Source organism: Eubalaena glacialis, chromosome 3, assembly GCF_028564815.1.
Source record: "Eubalaena glacialis isolate mEubGla1 chromosome 3, mEubGla1.1.hap2.+ XY, whole genome shotgun sequence".
NCBI lineage: Eukaryota > Metazoa > Chordata > Mammalia > Artiodactyla > Balaenidae > Eubalaena > Eubalaena glacialis.
Window position 1 is genome coordinate 134,563,807 of NC_083718.1, and position 20,117 is coordinate 134,583,923.

Sequence of the window (20,117 nt, forward strand, 5' to 3'; positions counted from 1 at the left end):
AATATTTTGCAAGGCAGAACCAGTTTCCACATTGAGAAACTAACACCCACACCCACATTTATTAGTTCACTCTTTCCCTATAAATAATTGTTTTCTTGTCATGTAGACACGACCTACAAACAATATAATTATTTTAAAAGCGTACACCTGAAAACATAAAATTCAGCATTAAGAAAATATATAATAAATGCAGTGACCTGTGCTTTTAGCAGGACACCAAATAAAATAAAACTATTGAGTGAAACATTCTAATGGTATATTATTACCCAGATCCCCAATTTACACTGAGCATTTAAATCTAGAAAAAGAGAACAAAAGGCCCTATTTTCACAAAAAGGACTTTTAAGATTCTAAGGTCAATGCAGAGTACACAAAGCCCTCTACACCAAAGCCGCAAAGTATCAATACACTCAATGGTGATGGTCAATTGATCATAGTTCTAGAAAATGCAGACTTCTCTTAGAGAGATACAAACAACAACAAAAAGTAATTTTAGGCCTTATACAAATTTTTCTTTTTGCTCTCCTCAATTGCTATGCATTTCATGATTTGTTGTGATTCAATTTTTAACTGCATTGGGATTAATTTCCCCCCCTTTTTTGCTGCAATATACACACTAATTTGTACGTTTGTAGTCTTTATAAAGACATCATCTATTTTTGTTGTCTGTAGTATGCTTTGAATTTAACCATTTCTTTCTATATGAAAAGCAACATTCTAAATGGCAGGATTTTCATTGAATAAAATAATGTGTAGGAGGGCATTCAATCTCTGCTTATTTTATTTTTCTGTTTCTTGCTGAGAAGATTATTGCTCATTAGAAGTAATAACTTTAGTAGTTCCGTAGCAGTAACTATATGCAAATTGTATAAACAAATTAGGTCTGATTTGAATATAAGTGAGTCTGTGCAGAAAGGGGTAGAATACTCACTTTTTATAGATTCAATAAAAATCATACTCTTTAGGTCACTAGAGAACAGTTTTGTGTCCTAGGAGAGGCATTTTGCCTTAATGGCTAGAAAGCAATTGAAGCACTATCCCATATAACAGAGTCGAATTCTTTCTTACTAACCATATTTAGGATAGTTTTGATAAATAATTCACCTATACATTATGAACTCTCAAAGAGCATCAAACGATATCCATGAAAAACTATTATGATCAATTTCCCCACAATATAAAGATAAATAAAATGCTGATCATCTATTCATTCATGTAGTTCATGCTTCACTACATGTGCTTAGAAATGCCAATAAAGTAAAACTAAAGGCAGGAGGGATATTCTTACAGAGAAATGCCAAACATACCCTGTCTAACCTTCTAGCTTCTATATGTCTAAGCAGCTGTTGTCTCCAGTCTGCAGGCATTTTACCACAGCTCTCCTCTCCCTTCACAGGAGTAGGCCTCGTCTTTATATCACTGTTATCTGATGGCTTGTCACCATAGTTACCCAAGTTATAGTCAGATGGTATTTTTTCCAAAAGAGCTGCCATAGTAGGCCTAGCTGAAACTGGCCTGGTTTGGGAGGCACCATAACTCTCTGTACTGTAGCTTCTTGCAGACAATGGCCTCCTTTGGGTAAGGTTTTTAACTGGAAAACTTCCCGCCTGAGCTTTCACTTCTTGATATGAAGGGTGTTCATCTTCATACCTGCCATTCCTTTTCAGGAACTGGGACTCAGTCACTGAAACGCTGCTTTGGCGATCCAGACCTCCCCTATATGGAGGTCTGCCGTACCTATCATTCGGAGGCAGCTCATGAGGTTCACTGACCCTTCTAAACATGGCCATTTCTGTGGAACTCGCCAGGGAGTCAGCTCTTCTCAAGAAGCCTGCCCTGGCACCTTGGCTTGCAAACTGGGCATTTACCACAGCATCCTCATTAACAGATGGCTGAGAAAATGAAAATATTTGCTCCATCGGTGGGTATCCTCTGTAAGCTCTAGGACTAACCAAATCCTTGGTGATGTTTTTTCCCGGCTGTTGCACGTACTCAGCATTGTGTTGAAACGGGGGCGGTATCCTCTTTTCAGCTTTAACTTCCACTGCTCCTTGGGGATTGAAGCTTTGGTCAAATTGATAGACTTTTTTTGTCATGGAAGCTTTTTGTTGTTGTGGCCCTTTACTACTTCCATAAGTGAGCATCTCATCATCCAGCATCGGAACTGACTGGCTTCGAGACATACTGGACATACCATGCTCTGGTCCTAACATTTTGTCAGGTCGTTCGTGACTTCCTAAGTGATCACTCCCAGAAGCATAGTTTTCTAATGGTATATTATAAACCTTGTATGTACCAATGTCAATCTCATCGATACTCTGTGACTTCTTGAATTTATTGGACTTGATGTCTTTCATGAGTGGGGAAAGCCTCTCTGTGCTTTTGCTAATCGAAATAACACCTTTAGAAGATTCTGGGCGGCAGTGGATTTGAGAAAAGACATTACTGAGACTCCTGTTGGGATTAGAATCATGATACTCCCACGGTACTCCTGGAGAAAAAGGACTAGGTATTTCAGCAGATTCTTTTATATGTTCTTTCCTTTCAGGCAATGGGCTGGTGGTAGGGGTTGTCTCTAATTTGGAAGGGAAAGCAGTCCTGTCTTCAAAAGGACTAGGGGTTCTGGTCCAATTCTGCCAAGGATTGGAAGGAGGCACTTCTGTTTCTGGTGTGTGTCTGTGTGTAGACTGCTCAAGTTCCAGGGGAACACCAACAATCCTATCCTGCCTAATCAAAGGCCTGCGTCCATGAGAAGATGTGCTTCTAGATTTTGAACTCAGGAGAGGATTATTGTTGGCATTCTCGCCTGTGGTTTCCTCTGCAACAAACCCTGTGTTATCATAATGTGAGCCATCAGTCCAGTTGTCAGTGAAAGTGTCACTCAATGGCAGCCGGTCAGGACGCTGTGGTAGATTCCCTGGGGGGACAGCCTCCCGCTGGCTGAGCAATGGCTTTGCATCAAGAGGCTGTGGGAAAGATTGTGCAATCCTGTGAACACAATGGGAAGAAGAAACATGAAAATGAGGAAGATCTGAGTCTTTGCCAGAAGGAACAAGCAGGCAAGAATACCACCATCCTTTGTTCAACTGATCATTCATCCACACCTCAATTATGATTACGATAGCATTATTATTCCATGTCCAAAAAAAGTCACCCCTTTACCCTGCTCTAACTTTTATTTCTTCTCAGTTATCATTACCTTCTAATATACACAGTTTACTTACCTATTATATGTCTTGTGTCCTCTGCTAGAATGTAAACTCATGAGGGCAGAGGTTTTTTCTCTTCAGGCCTAGCGTAGTGCTTGGCACATAGTAGGTACTAAGTACATATTTGTTGAATGAATGAATGAATGAATAAATGAGTGAATGAAAGAAATATAGATATTTTTAGTAATGGTCCTGAAAGCTGTCTGATAATTAGAACTACCTGATTTCTGGTCTCCATCTCTGGAATTTCAGATTCTGTACATTTCCAAACTATTAGTTGAGAGTACATTTCTTATCAATGCTTCTTATATCTAATGAACCCAAGTTGTCTTCAAATAACATATTTGAGGGCCAGGTATTGGAAGACATTAAATCCATTGTATAGTGAATGCATTCACATATCTTTTTCTAGAATGTAAATTAAATTAAATTAAATTAAATTAAATTATGAGTTCTGGTCATTGGCATGTTTATTCTGGAGACCACAGTATCTCTACAAGATGCTCATTTTTCTAAGTTTATTCTAAACTTTTTGCACACTAATGATATTGAATTATATATCTTTTATTAAAGACTTTTAAGTGCTTTTGCTAATTGAAAAAAAGTACATTTAGAAGGCATCTTCCAAAAGTACCTAAATCAGTCTCAGCTTGTATAACAAATAATTTACAAACTGAAAGAGTTAAGATTTTTATCATGGGCATCAATGAGCAGAAATAGTTATTCATCAATTACCAAAGAATATACTGTTAACAGTATTGACATTATCAGTAAAATCTGAGTGAAAGTCATTGACTACCTATATCATATGACAATTTTTATTTGCTATTTGTACTGTGAAACATAGCAACATGTTACAAAACAAGGGAATCAGCACTGGGTAAATGCTACTTCATTGAGTCACTTTATTGACCTCCATGGCTTTTGATTTTAATATATCTGTAAAATGGAAGTAATATAGAGTAGGAGCCATTTTGGAAGGATTAAATACTTTTACTTACATTCTAACTTTTCCAGGTGGTGATAAAATGATGATGATGAAGATGCTGATGAAAAATTTATTGAATGTTTACTCTGTACTTGGCACATTAGTGCTTTCCATGCATCTTTCTTTAATTCATAACACCATTTTGGATGGTGAATGCCCAAATGTGTCACAATTATGTACTGAGGCAAACACAATTTTTGATTAAAAATTTTTTTGGTTCTATCATCTCAACCTGTTAATATCCTACCCTCACTCCCATAAACAATGGTATTGCTGTGTAAAATGGATTTATCCACTCTTGGAAATCCCAGGGGGACTACATTTGCTTACCTGCCCCTCTGTCTTCTATGCCACTCATGTGCTGAATACAATTCCAAAATTAAGAAGATTCCATTTTTTTAAAATGTTGCTGAAAATAAGCATTTGGGGACAGAAAAGAGGGAATTCTAAACACACCTGTTACCCCACAAAGAATTATGTACTGCCTCTTTAGCTGTTGTCTGCAAGGACCCCACTTTAACCCGGGTGTTAGAGGATCCTGAGGAAGCCTGGGAAGGCGAGTAGTCTGAGTAAGTGCCTGAGGAAACACTGTTATTCAGACAGTGAGTTTTGTCAACTTCAGACTCATCGGTTGATTCTGAAATGTAAATGGGAAAATATTATAATGCTGTGAACATTGACAAGTATAAACACAGAAAGGCAAGTATGAAAAACAGCATACCAATGAATGTTAGAGATACATATTTATAAAATATTTCTATAGACTATGGTGTATCATAATTTACAACTGGTGATTCATCATGCACATGCATTTGTGGCATATTTTCCACATCAGGTTCACAATGTTACCTTTTTTGTCCTTCCCTAGCAGAACAAGTTTGGGTGGGTACAGAGGGGTCTCAGCTAATGAAGGGTGAAGTTCCCCAATCCTCATTTCATTAGCTGGATGAACAAAAGAATCCTGAGAGATATAATAATACAGGACAAGGAAAGTAAACATTTAAACATTGGTTAACCAAGATGGCAATATCTTCATTTGGCTCAGATACAAGATGGGACTCCAGAATTCAATTCACCATGGCGCACTAGGAGAAGTGAATCATATGTATCTCTGAGGTAAGCACTAAAATGTTTTGTTTTTCTAATTTAAATGAGTCCATTTATTCATCAGACATTTTTTGAAAGCTGTTTATATGCCTGGCACTGTGCAAAGAACTGTGGAGTTTCCAAAGAAAGACAAAATGTCACCCATGCCCTGTGGGAGTTTACAGACTAGTTAGGGAGATAGATATAACTCATAACAGGACTGAATTATAATGTCATATATAAGTAATACAATACATAATCTATAACATATAAACATGTAAGAGTTCTAAGGGGTGAACTCTTTTAAGAGTTCTAAGAGGGATATATCACTGACCAACTAGTTTTTTTTTTCAAATATTAACAAAGTTATTGCACAATTGGGCCCTATAAATACTGCTTTTACTGCCAATCTTCCTCTTAATGCCTACTGTTTCCCAAGTGATCTTCTCAGTTTTACCATGCCTTCTTCCTAAGGTTTCTAGTTTTCTCATGATCAATCTAGCCTGCTAAATCTTCACTCTACATCCTTTCACTCAGTATAATGAGCAACACTGGTATAAGAATATAACTTTATGACAAATAAACATATTTAAAAAAACCAATGAATTTCAAAGTTCTGTAATTCAAATTATTATTCCCGGTTAACCAGGTAGTGGGAGGACATTAGGAAAAGCAAAATTCTCACTTCCTCCTAGATATAAAAATGGCTTGTTTATGCTCATGAGTAAGTAGTGATATAAATTTATGCACAGCAGTTATCTTTCTTTTTTTTCCCCTTAAACTCAATTTGAATTCAAAGAAGAATTTTCAGTTTTTTCATTCATTAGTACTTGTTTGTTTGAACATTAATGTAATACATTTAGAAGTATTTTGTTAAATTGGAGAAAGAATGTACTTGAGGACAAAATATAATAATGAAATGGTTCCTGCCTTATAACTAATTGGTTGGTAATATCAGATAGAAACTCTTACTATACATTTTGCCTACCCCCACCCGCCACCGCAAACCTGGGTATATCTGACACTTTTTAAAAAAATAATATTTCAGTGGAAGAAGACTGGAAGATCATCTAGTCCAATCCTTTCATTTCCTAGAGGTGGATTCTGAGACTCAGTGAGGCCCAGGCTTACATAGATAAGTAGACAAAGATCCATCATGGAGGTAGGATTCCTTTGGGCTCTAGTCCGATGATTATCCCTTACATTGCTGCCTCCTGGTTAGCTCAGCTTGAGCATATTAGAGACTTAACATGCAGTATTGTATATATTTGAAGAGGAACGGAAAAGAGAATGGGATTGATGGAAATTCTGGAGATGAATAGGAAAATCTGTGTTTTCATGGATTTTGAAAATTATTTCAAAAGTTTAGCATAAGAAACTTTGGATAAAGTTTTGAGTTGAGAGAATAGAGAGCAAAAGCCTTCACACATCTTTAGAGACATTTATAAGTAGAAGCAGATGCAAGCTTGAGAAATGGTACTATGAAAGGCATAAAATATGTTAAGACTTTCAAAAATTTTTCAGTTACAAAGTGGCATATTTCTGTTTTATTCCTGTTTTACCACTTATTAATCAGGTTGCCTCGAGCAAGTCGCTGTAACTCTCTGGATCTTATTCAATTTATCAATAAAATGAGGGTAATAGATAAAAAGAATTAGTGCAAATTTCTGTCTAATACTAACATTCTATAAATATCAATATAACTTATTTGTTGAAATAATATTTTAAAAAGGCATTATTCTTATGACATTTTAATATAGAAATATAAGCATTTTGTTTTAGTCAAAAACAAACAAATAAACAAAATAGTTGTATAAGCACAGAAATGTAAATATAGTTAAGGGTTTCACTACTTTTTTTTCCCCTTATGCCTTACACATTCGGTACTCAAGTTATCTTTTATGTATAGATCAAACATTTACACTTGTATCTCACAACTGTGACTGGAGCTCTGCATGGCAGCTATAGTTTGACTTAAATTCTAGTCTCTGGCCCTGCTCAAGAATTTCTATTTTGAATCAAAAAAGAGCTCTCATGACTGGGAAGAATGATATTAGCTAATCATGAACTTGCATCTCTTCTCTAGAATTCTGTGGCCCTCCATCTAGGTAGAGGACTACTACTGAAGCAAGAGTAATGGATTTACACTGACCCAGTTAGACTCTCTTATCTTTATGAGCAAAATAATGATGATGATGATGATGATGATGGTGGTCATCAGTTAAGAAGAATCTATTACCTGTTTGCTATTGTGTTACTATGCTAAACACTTTATTTTATCCCTGTTGATTATTTAAACAATAATCTTATTTTTATTTATTATTTTAAGTTGTTTATCATTATCATCTTTGTTTTACAAGTAAAGAAATGGAAGCTCAGAGAAGTAAGCTAATAATTCCAAGTCACAATCTTAATAGGTGGTAGAGCTGGGATTTGAACTGGAATCTGTTCTTCTTGAAGGTCTTCTATGGGGTACTGTATATGCTATATTGTCTATCCTAAGAAAAGCTCACTTCTCAAATGGGCTTCACATAACAAAGTTAACTATCTAACAAAGGAAATTAATAATTGGCTTTGCCTCTATAAAATCTTTTATAAATAGCTGGAAGAATCAAGTTCATGTTGGAAAAGTGGGTGAAGCTTTTGGGACTACTTCTATGGGTGAAGACAGTGGAAGTTACTAGTAGGGAATCAAATTTAGTGGAGGTCCCATTATAAGTAAATTGAGCCATATTTTTTTCTGGTGAGGGGACAGAGATTGAGGGGAAAGAAAAGGTAAAATCTTTTTTTTTTTTTAACCCCATTGCCCTTCCACTGGTCAAACTAAATCTTGGCTGTTACTGCTGTAGTGAAAGGGAGCCTAAAGCCTAAGGTAGAAGTCAAAGGGGGAAAAAAAGCTTATGCCTGAGCTTTCGAGTCAAAATAAATAAAAGCATTAATAAAAGCATTTAAGGAAACTTTCAAGGGTAATTGACTATTCTCTTTTTCCTGGAGAAAGATGTGATTCCTCTACAGAGAGAAATTGGACTGAGTCTCCTAACAAATGGAAAAGTGCATTCCTTTATAAAAGTGGTTAATGCAAGCTAGTGACTCACAGAAGTATTAAAGGAGAACGTGGCAGGGTCTCCCTCTCTTGTGGACGGGAAAGGAATGGTCATTTACTGCAGCTTTCCTCTGTGCCATGAACTGTGCTCAGAACTGTTATAAATATTTGTTTTCATCTGATTTCATCTCCACAAAAACTCTGAAAGACTGTTATTATTATCTGTATTTTTAAAGATAAGAAACCAAGGCTCAGAAAGGTTTCAGTGACTTGTCAAGGTCATACAATTGGTAACAAGATGGAGTCAAACTTTGAATTCATGTCTTCTAGACTTAAGTCCTTTCCCCTTTTCTGAAAACTGTGCTCTTGAGGCACTCACAGTGCTGTTGCTAATTCACAGGGACACATGGGTTATTTTAAATGTTTGAGGGGAAAAAAGCAATACTTGACATCAGTCAGATACTGTGAGAACTGCTACCTTGAGGTAGCTCTCAGTTTCAACATTAGATTGCACACTTCTTTTGATTAATAGTCTTTGTGAATCTGGGTTTTTGGTGGTTGCTGTGATAAAAAATAATCAAGTGCCACTCGAAAGTCAATGTGAAACAGAAATTAGAGTTGTAGTACCCAATATGATTCCAAGGTTGGAGAAGGTAGGTGGTGTCCAACAGGTGCACACATTCCATGAGTAAGTAGTTTTGGTTATTTAAGAATGAACTTAAACTATTATTTTCTCTTTCAATTTATGTGTATTGTTTTTCAAATAACCACTAAGTGGGGCATAAAAATTTACTAAGTTGTTCAGACCTAACAATAATAATTGGAACTGTTAGGTATTTCTTGGCTATCACTGTATATTAACCCCTGATACTTTTGAGCCTTTGAAATTTTGATTTTAAGTCTCATAGGCTTTCATTTTTACATATAAATAAAATCTGGCTCCTTAAAAACTGTTTCTAAGTCACCCAGTCTATGGTTTTTTGTTATAGCCATCCAAACGGACTAAGATACTGGGGGAAAAACAAATGTAATCTCCACAAGGCATGTATGAAGGAAAATGGGGGCAGAGGAGAACCTTCATATCTCTCTGACCTCCTTGTTCTTATGGCTCTCTTGGCCATATTCTCTATGTTAAAACTCTTGGCATAGGGTTGCAAATAGAAAGTGATCAATAAATGATATATCTTTCCTTTTCCCTCTTTCTCTGCTGCATTTGTAACCTATTTACCTTGCTTCTTCTTTCTGTTTTCTGCTTTTGCTTCTGCCTACCTCTGTTTGTTTTTTTCTTGGTTTTCCACATCTAACAACATGGATAAATATGTCATACAGTGTGTGACACCCTCTTCCACCTTCTTGGTAGTATGATCTAAATAATGATGACCCAAATATGGCAGGCACAGGTAAAACATATAATAAAAATGCATAGTATACACTGATCAGCTAAACACTTGGTTATTTGTATTTATTATATCTGGAAGTAGCATAGAATTAGGGCCCCTTGGATGCAGTAATGAGAAGGGAGGATGATACAGAAAGGGACATCTCCTAGCCCTAGGATGGCTAAAAGTTGGGGACAGAAGATCTAAAATCTCAATTTTAGAAAACATATTGATATTATCAGTGAAATTTCTATTCAAGAGGAAAAGGCTAGTAGATGAAGATAACTAAGAAAGAGTGGGGTGAATCATAGAAATAAATATAAAGCTGAAAGTTGAGCTTCAATCTTATTTAGCTTGGCTACTTTAGCGAATTAAGAAGCTTAGATAGGCAATACAAAGTCACTATAGTGTTTTTTTTAAGGAGGACAAGATTAGATGTGTGTTTTAAAAAGATCATTAGCAAGGCAATGAGGGGGCTTGGGACAAGGTAAGCCAAGAAATTGACAGTTTTTACAGAAATGCAGGACAGAGTTGAGGACCTGAAGAGATAGAGGAGATACGCTTAGATGAAAATGTATAGGAGTTGGTGATTGGAAGGGGCAGGGAGTGGGGAGAAAAAAGGAAAAAGAAATCAAGATACCTCCCAAATTTCTAGCTTGAGTGAACCGGTAGATAATGGTGCCAGCTGAGATCAAGACCAATTATACTGAAGCAGAAGCAAGTTTGAGGAGGAAACATTAAAATTAATTTGGATTTGTTAAGTTTGAAGTGCTTGTGGGACAATTTTAAGATTTTTTTCTACTATTGGGATATTATTAAATTCATGACCAAAGCCATCTTTTCTTTGTCTCATCTCTCCCATCCCTGTATTAAGCAATTTTAGGATCTATGTATTTTGCAGTAGTTATTCAGTTTATGGGTTATCATGACCTTACAGTTATTTTGATGTTATACTGTGATGACATGAGATCTAAATATAAAGTGTAAGTGTATTTAGTGTGTACCCACTAAATGTTAGTTTTCCTCCTTTTTATATTATTGCAGTATCTTAAGAGATAAAAGAAAGGTATGTTGCTTTGCTATAGTATATCTGTAATGTTTTAGAGATGAAAAAGTACAATAATGTGGGTTTTATAAGCAAAATGAAAAAAGCAATGAAAATAAATATTTACTTAAATTTTCTTCCCTAGATATCCAGCTATATTCCTCTCTTTTGGGTCAGGCTTGTACTTCCACTGGCAGATATGCACACCATGCTTATTTTTGCTTAAACTTTCTTTTCTCTTTGCCTAGAATGCCTTCTTCTCTTTTTGACTTTAAAAGAATCACCTAATCTTTAATACGCAGTTCAACCTTAAGCATTTCACATAACTTTTAAAGGGATTGGCAGTGATTGCTTATCACTCCAATTTCTTAGAGTATTATATTCTCCATCACACAACCAACGATGTTATCATGTTTTATATAATACATTCTCTAATCGCTTCACCTGCGTTAAGTTTACCTGGCTAGGCTCTAAATTATTTGGGGACTATTCACACATTTCATATTTCTTTTCTCTCTCTCACAGTGTCTAGCACAGTGCTAAATATACAGTTGGTGTTTAATCAGTGCAAAAAACTGATGCTTTGAATGCAGATTTGTAAAAGAGTTTTGTCAACCTAGATTTTTGAGCAGCAGGTATAGGAACTTCTAGATGTACTCATATCAATTATGTTTCTAATGAAGATAAAAAGATGATAACCAAATTAGTTGAAGAGTAGATGAAATAGTACAGAGGTGGCATAAATGTAGTTGAATTCTTTTCAGACCACACAAATTGATAAGGATGAATATCTAATTCATTCTAAAATATAGGAACTAAGCTTCATATTAGATTCCATAAAGCTAAATTTCAAAGTTATTGCCCCTTTTTATATAGTAGTGTTTCCTATAAAGGGTGTAACCCAAACACAAAAACACTTTAAAAAATTGGCTCTAAATCTGATCAAGAATTTTACTGAGATTTGCAGAATAATAATAATAAAAAAAACTTCATTTAGGTTTTTCTAATGACTCATACAATAAAAGTTTGGGGTAGTCAAAGGAATATCATGAAAATGATTTAATGCACTTACTGGCCAGGCCTAGCTGGGTGAGCGAATTATTCCTTTTGTGTGTATTGGAACTTTTGGAGCTGTATTAATGATTTTAGGCCATGAAGGTGCATTTATTAAATGCAACCCTCATAGTTTGGAAGAGTAGAGAGACTCATTTATATATTAGGAAAAAATGCACTTATCAAGGAAGATCTGTTCGGTTAAAAAAACATACCATTTAGTAATTCCAAAAAATCCAAACCACACTGGCAATTACCAATAACCTTGAAATACCTCCACTGTAATCTCCTTTGGGGCTACAGGCCACTTGTGTTCGTATTTTTCTTTCACAGTTTGCTCCGTGTTAGCAGTTGGATTTGAATTCTCAACACGCACTCCATGGCTTGGCTTACCCACCAGATTTTGAACAGATTTTACCATATTCTTTAAATCCTCTGGGTAAGGAGTTGGATATCGTTTTAGGTTTATTTCAACCTACAAGTTTATAAAAAGAAATTTAACATAAAAATACCTTCAGCAAGCATGTTCACAAAACTACTCCATTTTTGTGCAGTAGTATAACCAAATGCAATATAGTGAGTGCTGAGCTGTCTGAAAAACTGTTGTAGAGTAGAACACACAGTGTTCTTTTCACATTCTGCCTCCTGGGACTTCTCCCCACCCCTGGCCACCTTTCTAGATTAAAAACAATTTTTGGATTATATCTTATGTTTAGGTCTATGCTATAGATGGTTGAAATAGCAGTAGGTCAAACACTTAAGTGATTGGTAATCTCTGAAAAATTTAATCAAGTTACTATCAGCTACTTTTATACTTTAGAGGCTGTTCCCTTACCTATCTTAATTATTTAAAAATAATCATTTTGACATTAAAAATATCTTTGGAATATCAATGCAGGTGATGGGAGGAGACCCCAAAAGATTTACAAGCAGAGTTATCATGTATTAAAAAATGGGGAGTTGACAGTATCGGCCATCAAATATGCACCAGCTCTGTGTTAATTAGCATGTTACATCAAAAGGTAGGGTAGTTAATTCTTGTTAATAACTAAAAAAAAAAAAAAGAAAAATCCTTCAAGGAGGCTTTTATATTTAGTTTTTACCATAATAAAGTAACATGCTTTATAGGTTACATCTTACAATAAAGAGAAATAAAAACTGAGAACATTGTGTAGGATATTCTAGGTAAATATGTAAATTTTGGCTTATACTTATCCAGAGACTTATTTCTATTCTTGAATTCATTTTTGGTGTATCAGTCTGACTTTAGGGAATATATGTATTAATTATTATTCTTCACATTTAATTCAGAGAGAGAAAATATGAGACATTCCATGCAGAATATCCCACCTTCAGAGTACTTAAAATATACTTAAAATGGAATAGATACAAATTATCCAGGCTGATTAAAATGGAGTGGGAGGAAAAATAAGGGGCATATTTACTTGGCTTGGTTTATTCCAATTGCCATGTCTTTTTGAATCTGAGTAGAACCAACTTTACAAAATGGAATGATTTATGTGATTGTGGTGAGTATGTGTTGGGGAAAGTGTGTGTGAGGGTGCGTTGGGGGAGGGCAGAGGTGGAAGAGAAGCTGAAAGGAAGAAGAAAGAGGGGAATGAGAGATAAAAAGAGAAAGAGGGTGGGGCACACACATACCCACCCCCTCCACACCTATGTAACACATGGGATGTAAGAAACTATGATAGTGGTATAGATCTGAGGATTATAAATATGAATTCAAACACTTTTGCTCATCTGAAGTTTTAGCAAATCCACCAACTTTGTTATTCTAGTATTTCATCTTCCCGTGGCTCACTGCCCAGGTCAAATACTGGGATTGGACTTCATTAGATGATTTTTAACATTCCTTTCAGAACTAAAGTTACAAAATTATTTTTCCAATAAATTTTTGGAAAGCTGGTGAAAAACCAGATAAACTTGTTAGTGTAAATCTCATTGAAATGTAATTTACTCTTTAATACGCTGAAACAAATAGGATGAAGTTAATAATATATAGAAACAAAGCTACAAAAATATAACCCAAGAAAAAAAGTTAGACTTTACCAAAAAGCAAAAGTATAAGTTGTTAGAGTGTAAAATAAGTATATCTCAGGGTACTTTATAATGCATTCTTAAATAAACATAAAAAGAATGATAGCCATGCTAGACAAAGTCCATTGGGATGAGTGCATTCTTGGATCTGCTGTTTAAAGTGGTATTAGAAATATTAATCACAAATTTAATCTAAGTTTAAAAATTATCTTGTTGAACTTGTTTAAAAGTCCTTGATATCAAAGGACTTAAAAGTCAAAAAACTACATTTAAAAAATGTAAATTGTAGAATGGTGTGACTATTATGCCAATTAAGAACATCTTTTAATTTTTAATATGAATGAAAAATAACTTTCAAATAGGCCCTTAAATTAAAATTCTACACACCTTAAACAATCCTCAATATTAAAACTACACTTCTAAATTGAATCAAAGGCAAAAAATGAGACATGTTTTTTTTTTTAGTTTTTATAAATTTATTTATTTATTTATTTTTCGCTGTGTTGGGTCTTGGTTGCTGCACATGAGCTTTCTCTAGTTGCTGTGAGCGGGGGCTACTCTTCGCTGCGGTGTGCAGGCTTCTTATTGCGGTGGCTTCTCTCGTGGTAGAGCACGGGCTCTAGGTGCATGGGCTTCAGTAGTTGTGGTTCGCGGGCTCTAGAGCACAGGCCCAGTAGTGGTGGCGCACGGGCTTAGTTGCTCCGCGGCATGTGGGATCTTCCCGGACCAGGGCTCGAACCCATGTCCCCTGCATTGGCAGGTGGATTCTTAACCACTGCACCACCAGGGAAGCCCCCTGGGATGTGTTCTTTCTTAACTGAATTAAATACATCATTGAGTAATGTAATCTAATTTTTGTAGATGCTGTGTCTCTTCTGACACAGAGGACTATTTGCTAATGGCCATGGTACCGATATTTTCTGGTTAATTATAAGCAAGTTAATGTTATATTTTGGTCACATCACCAGAATATATTTGGGTACTTTATCTCTGTAAAAATATTTAAATGTAGAAATAAAAGTGGATTTGCCATTAAGCTAATGAAGCTTAAGCTTTAGGGTCTGTCACCTGCATGGGCTCTTTCCAAAGCCTTGTGAGGGGCCCTACTTATGTATTTACATGGTTATTTTATATTCTTTTCCTTAAAGAGGCTCCTCTCCAAATTGTGGAAGCTTCAGGTCTCATAAAACTTGGATTTGTTCCACCTATACAATAAGCTACTTGCTTCCCATTTACTAGTCTACTAGCAGAATTTACTGGACTTAGAGTCAGAAGACCTAAATTAAAGCCACAGATTTACCCCCAACTAGCTATCAGCCACAATCTTTCTGTCCAGTTTCTACTCATGTAAAATGGGAATGATAATATCTTGGGTTAATCTAGAGCTCGAATGAGATAATAAATGTGAAGTCCCTTGAAAATGTATAATTTCTATGCAGAGATTAGATACTCTTTCTAATATCAGATTCTTCTTATGTATTTTTTAAATCTGGAGTTTTTTGGCAATCTAGTTTTATTATATATATGTCTAACCATAATACCTGTAACTGGATTTTTTTCAGGTTGTACGCAGCAATAACTATCATTTACTCATTATCTGCCATGTGATAGGCACCATGCAAAGTGTTTTATAGGACTATATAAAACTAATTATTATTAGTTATTTATATAATAAACAATACTTATTTTATTATTTACCATATGATTTAATTATAAATAAATAATAAATAGTCATAATTAATAATATTAATTAAAATCTATAATTAATTATAATTAAATCTCATTTAAATTTCACAACCCATTGTAGCATCTGCTACCATTTTACAGAAGGAAAACAGGGGCTCAGATGGTGTAAGTTACTTGAAGGTCATACAGCTACAGGAATCAGTGCCCATATTCAACCTCAGGTCTAACTCCAAAGCTTATGCTTCACAAGTGTTACTTGGCTCAGAGCTATTCTCTGGTATAGGTGCAGCATATATTTGTACAATCTTGTGGAAGAAATAGTGTAAATCTAAAGTGTGAATTTTATTGAGTTAAATAAGATAATTTCAATTTTTAAGACATGAAGTTAACATAATATTTTATAATTAAAAAAACGAAAGCATAGTATTTTATAATTCTGTTATGTTCATAAGCTCTCTAAAAGCATATTTTATACACTTTTACAGATTGTTTTGCCTCTCTATTTTTCAATGCATGTGTGAAGTGCTTCAGAAATGAATAACCATGATCATAAACACAATTATATTAATAGTTCAGTAATGCCCAAATACAAAGTTAGTTTCTTTAAATTGCTAAATATATAGGCTATAAACATTCCCTTATTCTAATACAGGATATATGTAATAGGTAGGAAAAATTTGTCAATTATGTTCTTACTAAAATGTTGTGTTTATCACTCACCATAAAGTATTTGCTCATTTTACAGGTACATTTTATTAAAATGCAAGATTTTTACTGACATGTTATTTTATTTTGGAAAATAGAAGTGTTTCACAACATTCTATATATCTCAGATCTTAAGAAAGTGCAGTAAATGCAAATAGTAGCTGCAAGATGTTGGAGACTCCCAAAGATTTAGCAATGAAGAAAGAAATAATGTTAATAGCTAGGGCATTTAGAAGTGATAACTTGAATTCACAAAGAACTATGCTTTTCTTATATAATGATTAAATTATAATTTGATTTGATTGTAAATTCCAGTAAGAGAAATAATAGTTAATACTTTGGTTATTAATTGTTAAATATCTTATTCTAGGAATTAATTGGAACATTTTACATAGAAAGGAAACCTATAGCAGTTTTAGTTAGGATTCTCAGCTTGCCATATATTGTAGAAAGAATATAAGACACAGAATAAGAATTTAGTCCATTACATGTGGATAAGGTTTACAAAAAATGTAGTGTTCTTCCATATCCCATTAAGACTTTTTTTCATTAAACTCTTCAACACCCACCCACTGAGATAAGGAAGCCTTATCTGCCAGAATTCCCAGGCCAATCTTCTCTTACAGGAATTCTCATCATCTGTGCCTTCAAATTAAAGGGAAATTGATGCTTTTCAACAGATGTCCATCTTTGTGCTCAAAGTCCACTCTCAGCAAATTTCAATTCAAATCTCATGCTGTTTTAGAATCAAGTTTTAGTTATTTAATCTCCCCCAGAATTGATATTACAAAAAAATGTGTGTATGTCTGGGGACAATTTAGATTGCATCAGTAGTGTCATCAACATTCTGCCCAACTATTGGTATTCCCACACTTTAAATAAAAATCTTGAAAAATTAAAAACATAAATAAAAGTGAAGCACCCAACTTAAAAACCATGCCAGATATCCCACCAGTAGGCAAATCATATCGATGTTCCCTCCCCCTATGACTCAGTTCTCCCCACCCCATTGCCAATGTCAATGAATAAAAAATTAAGCTGGGATCAAACACTGGCAATTGAAAGGTTTCTATATGATCAACATTTCTTACCCCAAATCATGCAGAACATACCCCATAAACCACTGTTCCAAGGTTGCCTCTACGTAAGGGATTCTCCTACCCCAAACACCTAGGCCTACCTGTCTGCCACTTAGAGAGGGAAGAGTGGTGGATTGTGCTGCAACTGGCAATGGAGTACACATGCTCCTTTCCTGCTGGAGGCCACTTATACAACCCCATGCCAGCTGTGGGTCATTCTGGGGGACGGGCATATCTTGGATCTGCTGATCACACCTGGCCCATGGTGTGCAGCAATCGCCAGACAGTCTGGCAGGTTGGAGAGTAATCCCACGCTGGCCCCTTTCCCAGGGGGCTTGGCAGGAGTGATCCTGTGGGAGAAGGAATCTCCATTTTCTGGGAGAAAGAGGAGCACTGTAGCAAAACTTTCACTTTATCATTTTTCTATTCTTGATTTTTTTTTTTCATTCTGGGTAATGCATTTAAAACAACCATCAGAAAATTAGTTTTAATTCTATGTAATAAAACAGTACCAATATCATATGAAGCTAAAGGGTCATAATTTCTTCACACAATGCAGCTTTCATACTAAACTAAACTAAACTAAACTTTCATACTTTCATACACTAAACACATTATAAGTAGGGCATTATACTCTAGTCTATTTGGAAGTGGTTCCCTTTAAAATTTTATGTAAATTAAAGGTAAAATGGTGCTAAATTTAATGTACATGTAATGAGCCAGAAAAGTATAATTAATTTAGTGCAAGATTTCAGCATATTCCATTCATCATACTTCCATGATGATTTATTTAGACATTTGTTTGTGTTCTAATTTGTCCAATAGCCAATGGCATTGGAAGTACTCAAATTGGTCAAAACCAAGTAGTTTGAGATTTTGGAAACACATATTATTTCACCAATATATAAAATAAATCAAATATAAATAAACATAGAGAAAATGTACTCTAAAGTATAATGAACCTACTCTAATTATAATCAAACTTGATCACATAACACACAAACAGGGCTTCTAAATGTCTGTTTGCATTTGCTATATTTTATGTTTTCAGTGACACATATACCAGTATTAAATGCACTCTTTTCTTCTTGGAGCCTTTGAATATAGGTTTCTTATTAGGAAGAAATATGTAGTTTTTGACATTCAGTGAAGTAAAAGAATGAATCAGAGGTCCAGTATAGAATGCATCATCCATTGGTTCTGGATTTAACATATAAAATCCTTACAAGAAGAACTGAAATGTTCTAAAGATCTTTTTTTGTTTATTTTTAGTTAAAAAAATGTCTCTTTGGTTATTAGATAGCACTAATCAACCATTCAGAAACATTTTTTTTAAGCCCAAATCTTTAACAAAATTGTCATTTTGATTTGGGAATCCATTTTGGTTTCTCCATAATGATATAGGTAGGCTTTGTCAATTACCTTACTGACTAATTCCAGTAAGGTTCTAGAGTATGCTGGTTTAAGAAAAAAGTTTAGAAAATGTGGGAATGAGGGGATAGAAAAGAACACATCACACAATCCAGATCTATTAATAGGATGCATATACAATTACTTAGGTAATTAGTCACTAAGGGTGAGAGCTGTTAGTATCCATGATGGAAAAAGTGCAAAAATAATACCATAAAAAATTGATGAGAGATTCAAGATGTTGCCGTGATGATAACATGAAGATCTGATGTTGATATAATCCATATAAATTCTGTTATTTTCAAATTTATATAATGTAAAAATACAGATTTTAAAATTCCAACCTTGTTACTTGACTTAGATTAGTGCTAATAAAGCATTTTTTAAAATATGCTTTAAGGTGAAAAATTTTAAGTAATTTTCCCTAAGGGACAACACCTACTACTGGGCACTCACCTCCATTAAAACTTGTCCTCACACTTAAGAAAACTCATAAAGTCTTCTCAAATATTCCAGAGGCATAGAATCTTTCCGAGATTTTAATGCCAATGTAATATATTAATCCACTGGTTCTTTCATAAATGTGTATTTTGGCTTCACACAGTCTGCATGATGCCTTGCCTTGATCAGTGATTAAAAAAAAACACATTTCAGTGTTTCAAAGAGGTAATAAGGTGAAGCCCATCACCCAGACGTTTTTGTTTGATTTTTAGTTTTGTTTTTGGCTTTCTCTCAGCTTGAATCTCTTTCATGCTGCTATTCTGTAAGATGGGGTGGCATATGAAATTTGCTCAATCAGGATGTTAGTCTCATTCCGAAGCACAGAAGTGCTTCCAAAATCATCATTCTGCTATAATGAAAGGTATCACCATGAGACTTTAAGATGTATCTGACCTTCTAGCAGAGGTCAGTCAATTAGTCCCAAAGGCTATTTGAATAATAACAATGAACAAATAAAAATAATGAGAAGAAAGAGGAAACAAAAATTAAAAGGTTCACCTTAACTTTCCCAGCATTTTCATCATCTTCCTTTTTTTCTTCAAATTCAAAGGCAACAGTCATGCGTTGTTGTCTCTGTTCTTCCCACAGTGTAGGGTTAAAGCTGTCACTGTCTGACTGGAAATCTACAGTTAGATTCCAAAGTGTTATTGCTTTTTTTAAAAAACATAAATTGTTATTTAACAGACCTTAGTACGCTATGCAAAAAATGGTGATAGGTACTAAAAACAAATACAAAAATAAAAAAAGAAAAGGAAAAATAAAGAAACAGAAAGAAAGAAAGAAGAGGGAAAGAAAGAAAGAAAAGGAAAGAAAGAAGGAAAGAAAGAAAAAGAGGGAAAATATTCCCCTCATATTTGTTACATAGTCTTTTAATATCT

General features: G+C 34.7%; 1 protein-coding gene across 2 annotated transcripts in view; it reads right to left on the minus strand.

Moving 5' to 3' along the window:
* Positions 1-20,117, minus strand: part of LRRC7 (leucine rich repeat containing 7) — a 384,748-nt gene that overhangs the window by 84,987 nt on the left and 279,644 nt on the right. For both annotated transcript variants that reach the window (XM_061186459.1, XM_061186458.1), the window contains exons 15-20: positions 19,738-19,862; positions 17,430-17,678; positions 12,078-12,278; positions 5,047-5,158; positions 4,654-4,834; positions 1,308-2,988 (exon numbers count right to left, since the gene is read on the minus strand). In XM_061186459.1, the coding sequence (XP_061042442.1) occupies positions 1,308-2,988; positions 4,654-4,834; positions 5,047-5,158; positions 12,078-12,278; positions 17,430-17,678; positions 19,738-19,862 (2,549 nt within the window). The remainder of the gene's footprint in view (positions 1-1,307; positions 2,989-4,653; positions 4,835-5,046; positions 5,159-12,077; positions 12,279-17,429; positions 17,679-19,737; positions 19,863-20,117) is intronic.